The sequence below is a fragment of the Callospermophilus lateralis genome, chromosome 4 (genome assembly GCF_048772815.1).
Source record: "Callospermophilus lateralis isolate mCalLat2 chromosome 4, mCalLat2.hap1, whole genome shotgun sequence".
Classification (NCBI taxonomy): domain Eukaryota; kingdom Metazoa; phylum Chordata; class Mammalia; order Rodentia; family Sciuridae; genus Callospermophilus; species Callospermophilus lateralis.
In genome coordinates this window covers 115,391,328-115,402,778 of record NC_135308.1, presented here as the reverse complement: position 1 = coordinate 115,402,778, position 11,451 = coordinate 115,391,328, and the positions used below count along the sequence as shown (strand labels likewise).

The following is an 11,451-nucleotide window of genomic DNA, read 5'->3' as shown; positions in this document are numbered from 1 at the left end:
GGTGGATGTTGATTGGCAGCTGTTCTTTAGCCTTCAGAAGAAAACAGAGAAGTCTGCAGGATCCAGTATTAAACAAATGAAGTCTCCATGGACTACAGCAGCCCAATTTCCGCCATCCCCTCAATGGGAATCCGGCTTTCCCAGAGAAACTCTCTGGAATCTAGCTTAGAGAAAACTCCCTAGGCCCCAAGTCCTACACTGAAGCTGGAAAATCAGAAGATGCTCCTTTCCCTTCACTACTAATGACTGTGTCCTTCCCTCCCGCAAACCAAGACAGTAACAGCGGGCACCAAGTCCCATTGAGAAGAATGCATCCTTTAAGTCACAAGGTTATTACCAGAGAGAAGTGGGGAGGCGGGAGCAAAACTGCCTCGGGAATAAAATTAGCCAGACTAGCTGCCTAGGGATAAGATCAGTGAGCCGAAAAAAAACTCCGACTGGAGGACGTGGGGTTTAGCGCCAAGTTCAGGTGCTCGAGCCAGCGCGTGGTTGCATAGACCTGAGATTTCCAGGTACAGCGCTTACTCGCCTGCGGAAATCAAATGTGGGTTTCAGGTGGCCGGTGAAAGAAGCTTGAGGAAACGAAAAGGCAAGACCCCATCCGGTTCTCCAAGTTTTTGAACGAGAGAGATCGCCTCGATTCCGCCTATGAAATCGAAGGATCCTCGGGTCTCCCAGCCCCACCCCTGCAGCAATGATGCAAAGAGGACAAATCGCCAACGAAAGGAGGGAAGTTGGAGTGAGGCAAGAACAGTCTCCAGCCACTAGGGCGAGAGGAAGCGCGTCCCGGGGAATCAACCTCTGCATTAATCATTGAGTTCTGGGCTCAGCGCTTTCAGAAGCTCGGAGCGCACCTTTACAGCTTGACGGGAGTTGGGGAAAGGCAGAGCAGGGAGAGGGGCTGCAGCACCGGACCCAGAGCTACTCAGTGGACAAGTGCTAGCGTGCGGGAGGATTGAAGAGCCCCGTGAGCCCGGAGTTTGGAAAGGACAGCGCCCTTGGAAAAAAGAACCCAAGTCCCCCGAGGTGAGAAAGGAGCTCCCTGCGCTGCCCCGGGTCTCAAAAGCGCTGTATAGACAGCATGCGTTTCTCCAGAGGCGCCGGCGCGGGACCGCTGGGCAACTCCAGTTCCTGGTGGCCTCTGGCTGCCGACAGTGCCAACACGAGCCAGGAAGCAGATGCGCTTGGGGAAGGTGGCGGAAGTCCCCCGGGAGACCGGCGCAATGAGGAACTGGCCAAGCTGGAGATCGCGGTGCTGGCGGTGACTTTCGTGGTGGCCGTGCTAGGCAACAGCAGCGTGCTTCTGGCGCTACACCGCACACCGCGCAAGACGTCCCGCATGCACCTCTTCATCCGACACCTCAGCCTGGCCGACCTAGCTGTCGCCTTCTTCCAGGTGTTGCCGCAGCTGTGCTGGGACATAACCTACCGTTTCCGCGGACCCGACTGGCTGTGTCGCGTGGTGAAACACCTGCAGGTGTTCGCCATGTTCGCGTCGGCTTACATGCTGGTAGTAATGACCGCAGACCGCTACATTGCCGTGTGCCACCCGCTCAAGACCCTGCAGCAGCCGGCACGCCGCTCGCGCTTCATGATCGCCGCCTCTTGGGTACTGAGCTTCGTGCTGAGCACCCCACAGTACTTCATCTTCTCCATGATCGAGGTGAACAATGTTACCAAAGCTCAAGACTGCTGGGCCACCTTCATCCAACCCTGGGGCACCCGAGCCTATGTGACCTGGATGACAAGCGGCATCTTCGTGGCACCCGTGGTCATCTTAGGTACCTGCTACGGCTTCATCTGCTACCACATCTGGCGCAACATCCGCGGAAAGACCGCGTCGCGCCAGAGCAAGGGCGCAAGCGGCGCGGAGGACGCCCTCCATAAGGGGATTCTGGTAGCGCCCTGTGTCAGCAGCGTGAAGACCATTTCCCGCGCCAAGATTCGCACCGTCAAGATGACTTTTGTGATTGTGACGGCTTACATCCTCTGCTGGGCTCCTTTCTTCATCATCCAGATGTGGTCGGTCTGGGATGAAAAGTTCATCTGGACCGGTAGGTGCTGACACAGTGGAGGCCCGTGGTGTGTGTGTCTGTGTGTGTGTGTGTGAGATAGAGACGGAGAGAGGGAAAGAGAGAGAGGGAGGGGAGGGGAGAGAGGGAAAGTATTTCTTTCCATACTGTCCTCTCAGTAGTCCTTAAACTTCGGCATGCACAAAAATTACATCTTGGGGGAAATTGTCAAAAATACAAAATCTAAAAAAAATTTTAGAGGAAGAATGACTTTCTAATGACATGTGAAAATTATGTGAAACTAAAAAAAAAAAAAAAAGTGAGACATGAACCTGCGTACCTACTGTTGGAGCATATAAAAAAAAACAGTCCTTCAAATAAATATAAAATTAAACACAAGGAAAAAATGCCAATTCCTAGGGTCTCCACTCTAGACACTATAATTCGATATCTCCACAATGAGGCCAAGGAATCAGCATTTGTAGCGTGCAATGATGATATTAAGATCACAAATTCAGGAACTGTGTCCTAGTCACCCACTAACTTCAAAACAGAACAATGACTTTTTGCCAAATCACTAACGGCTGTGTACACATCCTGCTTTCAAGGCTATTGGATTCAGGAAAGCATTTTTAGGACCACAACTGTTTTTCGTTAGATCATGAAAAGTATCACAATTAATATAAAACTTTTATAGAAATTCTGTAAGGGCAAAGATAAACTTTTTTTTTTTTTTTTTTTTTTTTTTTTGGAGAAAGCTAGTAAAAGATTCTTAAGAAGTCAAGAATTCTAAGTTGGCAATTAGTTCATGTTCTTTTCCTTGACATAATCTTTAAAACTTTTTCTAACTTAATTACTTTCTGTTTCCTGGTATTTCAAAGTAGGATTATTAATAACTTAATTTGTTAGACATATTTTTTAGTCTTTCAGCACTAATTTGACCATACAGCTATTTACTCCACAAAGTTGCAATGATTTTCTGACAGTGTTCCCTACACCTACTGGCATGTTTGATTTTAATTCCTTCACAAACTAGAGAGATTGGTTTCATCAGGATTTCCCAAAAGGAACATTATTTAGTTTGGCATATTGAAAAATGTTTTCTTTTAAAAAGGAAAAGATACTTTTTGAAACCAAACATATTACAGAAATATTTCTTATAACAACTGAAGTCATGATATAGGCATTGGGTGGAGCCATCTGTTTTTTAAGGATTGAGGTAGGAAGTATATATGATATATTTTGTGAGTCTTATATGCAAATAAAACATTTGCGTGTAAATTTAATTTAAATAAATATTTCTAACCACCAATAATGAAAAATACAACACACTTAACTTTTATTTACCATTTCCTGTTTTGCTTAGTCTCAGAAGCCTCTAATATTGCCAAATTTAACCTGATGTGTAATTATTGCTTTATTGAGATTTATACACAATTACTAAAATAATTTTTCACTAATGCATAGATTTGTTGGTGATTTTTACTCTTTTTAAATACAGTCAGCCATGGTTCATGATCATCTCCAATAGCAGCATCTAGCAGAAAGTTATCAACTAATCTGTAACTTATTTTGGCAATAGAACAGCAGGAAGACCCAAGTTTGTATATGCCAATCTAGGGAAAGTCTGTGCTTACTAATTATTCTTATTTTTAGAAAAAAAGTATATTATCAGTACAGTTGTATCTCTGTGAAAGCTCCTAATGTTCATGTAATTTACCACTGCTAATTAATATAAAGTGCTTCAGAAGCCTATTGAAATTTTTTAATTCAACTATTCTTAATATAATTTAATTGAGCCAAAAAGATGATTTTCTTTTAAAAAATCGAATGAAAATTCTAATTATCCATTAAAAAATAACTATAAAGCTTGCATTCTTCGAGGATATATTTAAACTATTCTCTCATATATTGTTTTTACATTACAAGAATATATTCAATATGTAAAACTTTAAACTACTAAACATGGTCTTATAATGTCATAATGTTACTTGAATTATTAGGAAGAATACAATTTGGTATACGTTATTGTTGACTTGAAATTTATTCAAATTGTAGCTATTGTGTGAATGCTGTGTCTATTAGTACATACTCATGGTAGTATAAAGTACAAAAATATTTTAATGAATTATTTTATAGCTTTATCATCTTGAAATTCCCATTTATCCTATTTAATATTTTAGTAGTGGTTTTAAATTTTTTGCATTAGTTTTGAGGCATTTTACTTACAAAAATATTTTATAATCAAGCCATTTCTAAATACTACCCAGTTCCCTGACTGATAAATGTCACTTTCTATACTAACCCCTAACATGTCTTTCCTCCTTAATCAATAGAAAAATGAGTTTATCTGATGCTTAATTTCTTGCTTTGACTATTGAAATAATCTCTTTTTATATTTTTCATACAGATTCAGAAAACCCTTCCACCACCATCACGGCATTACTGGCTTCCTTGAATAGTTGCTGCAATCCCTGGATATACATGTTTTTTAGTGGCCATCTCCTGCAAGACTGTGTCCAAAGCTTTCCATGCTGCCACCACATGAAGCAAAAATTCAACAAAGATACCGACAGTATGAGCAGAAGACAGACTTCTTATTCTAACAACCGAAGCCCAACAAATAGTACCGGTACATGGAAGGACTCACCTAAATCTTCCAAGTCCATCAAATTTATTCCTGTTCCAACCTGAACCCCAAGTTCATGCTACCTGGCTCTTGTAATTGACTTTTTAGTCCATCACTGAATCCATCTAGAAATCATGAGGACAAACAGGCTTACGTGAGATAAGCAAAAATCAACTGGTTGGGTACAAGACTTTTGTTTCTAGTTGTATTTTACACATTGCTAGGACTCAAAACCATGAATTATTTTTTACAGAAAGTTAGTGAAAACACACCATACTAAAATCTGTGGGCCTGATTTCCAGAAATAAGAGAAGTTATGTTTTTAAAGGACAAAACGTAACCAACCTGACTGTATTTTTACTATGGGTTTCTTTTAATTTCTGACATATGTAAGATTTGATTGGTTTAAAAGTCATAGAATTTCTGAACAAAGTGGGCTCATCATTTAGGGGAGACTTCAGAGAATCATGATTCCATAAAAAAATCAATTTATACATCATAAAATTCAGCCCCAAATGGGGTCCTGGAGATGAGGCCTTGGAGAGGTTTTTGGGCCAGGGCTTATTGAGCAGGAGGTAGCCAGTTCTGAGTGAAAAGGAGAAAGTTCTGTTAGGAGATATAAACCACTCTGAGTTTCAAAATGATAACTTGATAACTGGCAGTGCCTTCCTTTATGTTCCTCACCTCTTAATGGCTCTGAAAATTATTAATTACTAGGATGTTGACAGAGAAAAAGTTGTGGACAAGCTGAAAGTATCTTTTTCCTCCTGCTGTAAGATTGTTTTCAAGTCAGAATATGTATGAGGAATGCCAAATTTCATAGTAAAGTAGGCTGTAGACTTTATCTAGAACGTTGTTTGACAGTGTTATAAAGTGTCTGTGCTATACTGAATATTAACCTGATGTTATCTTCATGTTTGGTGAGTCCGTATCCATAAATACGAGTCTGCTAGAGAGTTACTCAGGATATAAAGTGCCTCCCACTATGTTTAATTACAAAGGTCTGTTCTTTCCTTCCAATCTCCCATGCACCTAACAGTTTCTGAATAGAGAAGAGGTTAGGGGTGGGGGTAAAGGTTGGGATACAGATGGAAAGAGAACTAACTGCTCTACTCCTCATCTGTATTCCTTTATTATTAAATGTATGTTATTTAAAAACACATCATGCCTCTGTCTCCTTGGCTGTACAATGGCATTGATAATACCTCACAGGGTTCCTTTGAGAATTAAATAAAATCAAATGTGTGAAATAGCTTCACACCCTGTAAAATGCTATACTTATACTACAGGTGTTTTGTTGTTTTTTTTTTTTTTTAATACTCTCGAGGTATTCAGAATTTCATAGTTCTTTATTCTTGCTTATTTTTTATTAACCAAAATTAGTTGGTTTTACATCTGGGATATAAAATCCTAAAATTTAAATATAGATCTGCTGATTCATTGGAAGGCATTGCCAGCAGCCACTAAGCCAGACTTCTGCATGGCTAAAGTTTTCCAATGTAAGGATAGAACTTGCTTTCCTTTGAATGCAGGTAAAGCAAAGCCAGCCAAGAAGATCAGTTTGGTTCAATTCTAAATAGAGATAAATTGCAACACTCCTTGGCCATTGGTATTGCATTTTTCATTACTGTTTTTTTTTTCTAGCTCTTTTGTCTGACTGCTTCTTAGAGATCATGCACTGATTTGAGGATACATTCATTAATAAATATTTTGCATCTCTTAGAAGATGTAATAGTTACTTTTAATAGTATTACTGGATTTCTTTTTTTAACTTTGTAGATAAGAGACCATGGACTGGATGGCACTGCTGTAACCTGGCATGAACTACTTCACTCCTTTTCATTCTCCTATCTTTCTAAATTCTCAGCCCTTAGACTCCCTGCATTGAAGGGCCTAAAAAATGTATCCGAACAATGCATAAAAATATACTCTGTCGAGATTATCCCTTTAGAGTTCTTTTTTTAAAAAATAACAAAGGGGGTCTGGGAAGGTAGCTCAGTGATGCAGCACTTATACAGCATGCACAATGCCCGCCTCAATCCCCAGCACCAAAAAATTAATTAATTAACAAGTAAAACAAAAAAGAAATCACCTTGAATGAAAGTAACAAATATTTCTCTTAAAGGGCCTATATCTCTTCAACATACGCCCTCGGCTATATTAATCACTACTTTATTACTCGGATTAGAGCAGCATAGTTGTAACTCTCTCTTGTACGGTGGATAGCCACATTAAAATTTTTTCTTTGATAGTTCAAAAACTAAAGTCTTTTAGAGTGGAACAAAGATGATTACACTTTTTTAAAATCCATTTGTAAAAAAACAACCTTTTGGCTCTTGTAGTAGGGTCTGTTTCAAAATGTTGATATGTACCACCAAGTAAAACAATTCCATTTGACCCTATTTCTGGAAGCATCTCTCAAATAAGGTGCGTATCAATCTTCTCACCTGTGTTTTCTCTTTTTAAATGCATCAGGAGATTAGACAGTGGGAAATGGTCTGGAGAGACACAAGAAGACCTGCTTGCTTATTCTTCAATATGCAAATATATGGTCATCATCTCTGTGGTTTAGGAAGAAAAGCAGCTGTTTAGTGCCACACCTTCTTAATGTTATATACCCAGAAATGGCATTCATATAATTCAAAACAATTATCCAGATTGGAATAATTATCCTGCCTATCTGTTTCAGAAGAAAGGAAATTAGGCAGTGAGCTGAAAGTGTTCTGGGAAGGGAAGTTTTCCTCTTCTCCACCAAAGACCTGAAACATTATACCAAATGGAGGCTTATAGTCAAGAATAAATGCATGTGTCACCTTATTTTATTTTGTACGGTAATCTGTGGGAAGTCCCTGCAAGTATACATTATTAACTTATTTATATAGGCATCAGGAAAGTGATTGATAGGGTCTATTACACATTTGATATACATTAATTGATGAAAAAGAAACATTTTAAAGTTTACATTCAGTACTTAATAGGTTGACTTGGGAGCATGTCTTTTAAAATGTAAACTCCTTGGTTTTTATTTTGAAAGTCCATTTAGGACATAACTGCAAAGGAAATTAGTAAAATTCTTGGGTTAATTATACTTGACCTACAGAGTTTCTAACACCATCAAAGGAGCCTTATACCATGACTGAACGAAGGGTGTGGTTATAGAGGAAAAAAATCAAATTTTTTAACAAAGCGCAGTACCATCCCAAACTTTTGAGTTCCTAGACTGGGCGACCTCTGATGATTAAGAAACCACAACTTTCAACTGTTATTGCATAAAGTAATCCGATTTGGTTAAAGTTTTGGTTTTCATACCCTAAAATATATAATTTTGTAATTTATTTGGGCACCAGGAGCTTTAAATTATGGCCTTCAAGGTTGACTCTACCTAAAGCATAATTAGGTGTCATCTAGGAAGAAACTGAGCCTAATCCTTCAGGTTTCTGTTACTTCTCCTATTAACGGGGGCCTTGTGGATCCTCCTACTGGAGACAGTAGCGGTATTAAGAACAAACCCCAGGCAGGGCCTCTGGGATGCCATTCCAAATATGCAGAAGCAGCAGCTGTTTCCTTGCCCCACTCCCTGACACTCAGTGCAACATCTGGAATCATGAGTAACAAAGCACAATAAATATTACAAAATGATCCTTGACTAGAATTTGACCTTAGACAATTTGAGTCAAAATTTAAAGACTCTGCAGTCGAAAGCTATTTTCCAGGACAATCTACATGGGTTGAATCACAAATTGTGTGGTTCCTTTGTACACACAGGTATTTAAAGAATTTTATTCTAGCACAATTTTAGATACACGAAATTATTATAAATAACAATATGCATACGATCTGTAGTATGCCAGCATCAAAAACATATGTTATTAGAGCTAAAAATCAAATGCCATTGTTTTTATGTTGGTGTTTAATTTTGGTTTTTTTTGTGTGTGTGGTGTTCAGTATCTAACCCAGGTCCTCACACATGCTAAGCCAGTGTTCTACCAGAGACAAAATTTGCCAGTCCTTTTTTTAAAAAAAATTACGTAATATATGTACACAAATGTATCTTTTTTATGTTGATTTATGTTGTAAATAAAAAATAAAAACAAAGTATCATAGAATGAATTAAATATTTTTGTGTTCTTGGGTCAAATTAACAAATTCAGAAGAATTAAGAGAAAATGATAGTATCAGAATTATTATTAATATAAAATAGCATTTCCATACACAAGTGTAATTGTTTTTATATCATGAGATTTCTGACTTTTATTCTGTGATAATGTCCCTTATTCCTGTAAGAAAGTTGCTAGTTTTGAATGTTGAAATGTTTTGTGCTTACATTTAATATCTGTGCTTGACAAAAAAAAAGTGACTTACTTTACAGTGACTTGTACTATATTGTAATAACAAATGTATTATTCCTTAATTTTATCATGTATTGGCTCCAATAAATAAAAATTAATTTCAGAATTGTTTTAAATAATTCTTTTACAACTTAGTTTAACAATGAAATATATTGCAAATTAATTATGACGATTTTGAAAAAAGAAAAAGACGTGTTTTATAATTGGTACACAGTGATAGGTTTTTATCTGAGCACCAAAATGTTTGTGTTTATTCAAGTTGACTGTAGCAAGACTAAGAGGAACTTTAAAACTATATTCAATAAATTACAGTTGAGAAAAAAAATCAATAATCAGATTTAGCAGAGGCCATATGTGCTCCCCAGCCCTTAAGATGTCATCTCCATTCTTTTATTTATTGAAATTGGCAAGAAATCAGGGGGATCCAAAAATCAAGAATATCCTCATTTTAGAGTTTTTAAAATTAGAATCCTTTTCCCTGTGAGTTAATAATTTTAAATTACATTAGCTTTCAACTTAAATTGTCTAACTTTTTAAAAAATAAGTTGAATGCCAGCACCATGGGCAAAAAGCTAATTTAGGGTCTTGCTTAAAGTCTAGGAGCAGTGATTGCCCAGAATGAAGGAGAGGGAACTTCAAGTCTCTATTTTAAAATACCACTGTTATTTTAACAGACTTATTACAAATGACTAAAAATAAAGAGGATTTCTTCCAATGCATATTTCTCTAAAATCTAGGAACCCCAGATTTTCTGCCATCTATTGATGATCTTAGAAAAGATATTTTAATGGATCTGGACACCTATTTTATATCTTGGTTTTAAAAAAAAAAGTAATTTTACAGATAAGCCCACATTTAATCCTAACGGAAAGGCCTTGTCACCACCAGAGTGAGGAGCACTTGTCCCTAAGCACAACCCACTGGTGGGACTTCAGCAGAAGTTAAGTCAATGTGTATATTTATTATCTCCTCCCCACCAAAAATGAATAAATCAATCCCACCTGTCATTATGGATTCCGTGGGTGCAAAAGAATCAGATAAAAGCATATTGGCACAGGAGCAAGGCTCTTTACTCTTACGCTTGAGCACAAGGGAAGCAGCTTGTGGGCAACAGAAATCCCAAGCTGACTGAAATAAGAAGCAAGCAGTGCACAGTTCCATTGTGTGTCTGAGGCTGGTGGGGACCTGGCATCCTCTCATGTAGGGGCAGAGGTTAGCTGTGCCTGTGCTGGCCCTCATCAGGCCTCTTCATGCAACGTGTCTCATTGTCATCTTAGGACTCCACCTCAGGGTGATTTTTATGACACCAATGAAGTACAGGTGACAGTAAGTTGCTTTAGTGACTGTTCTACACGTGTGTTTGCCCTTCTATACTCAGCGGGGGTGCTACCCAAATAGTAAGCAGGACAAGCTATTGTTTTGTTTAATTTGGTCTGGCTTCCTGGTAGGTTTAATGGCCACATAGTCTTTGAAGGCTAAGAGGACTTTCCAACCTCTCTTGCCCTGGTGTGTTATTTTAATTTCATAGCCTTGAAGACTGGTCTACTTTCTAACTCCCAAATTTCTGGTATGTTTGTCAACCCCATAAGACACAGCTAACCTAGCTGTGTCACTTTCATGGTTAACCAAAGCATTCATATTTTGAACCCAACCCCATCCCTTAAATGTATGAATTTAAAATACCACTTTTATTTGAGAGAGGAGTGACACCTCTGATGTCATCTGATGGACACCTATTTTATATCTAAGCATCTACTTAATGCCTGGATAGATGCCCCACCACTTTAGCTCACTGAGTCACTCTTTCCTTTAATATCCACATAAAGTAGTTTTAGCCCCATTTCATACATTGTGCAAAGTTTGTGCTTATCCCTAAGTCTAAAGAGATTCCTGGGGATTGTTATGAATTCTTGCTTATGCCTAACTCTTACTCAGGAGGCTACTTCTCATGATGATTTTTTCCTCACTAGTTCCCCACTTTTTCCCAACCACTCTACAGCACTTGGCTGCCTCATGTGATTTAGTTTACTTAAGGTTAGGATATTATGTAGAAGCCAAGATTATGCCCCAAAAGAGTGATTCATATTCTGTATCCCAAACGTTTGTGAACATTCCTTCTAAGGAAGTTAGTCTATGATCATCATTAGAACTTTGCTAGTCACCATCTTGCCTCATCTCTATACCAAGACCCCAAATGCTTGATTTTCCAACTGCCAGAAATTAACATTTCTTCTACATTGTGATGTAGAACTACTTAGCTTTTAGTTGTCTATAACACAATCACTTAGACTTTTAACCATTTTTCCCGAAGAGCCATTCTTGTAGCAAAAGGAATGCTGCCTTCCTAGATCAGAGTTTAAATGCATTGAACCTTTTAGATAACCTCTTTTTAAAACAAAATGTATTTTAAACTCGTTGCAAAACATATATAGGGTACCTAAATAGTTCAGATTCAGATTTT

The 11,451-nt window shown here is 38.3% G+C and overlaps 1 protein-coding gene across 1 annotated transcript; it reads left to right on the top strand.

Moving 5' to 3' along the window:
• Positions 1-756: 756 nt before the first annotated feature.
• Positions 757-9,109, top strand: Avpr1a (arginine vasopressin receptor 1A). The gene is made up of 2 exons (XM_076854811.1): positions 757-2,054; positions 4,423-9,109. The coding sequence occupies exons 1-2, from the start codon at positions 1,082-1,084 to the stop codon at positions 4,704-4,706; spliced, it is 1,257 nt and encodes a 418-aa protein (XP_076710926.1). The 5' UTR covers positions 757-1,081; the 3' UTR covers positions 4,707-9,109.
• The last annotated feature ends 2,342 nt before the right edge of the window (positions 9,110-11,451 follow it).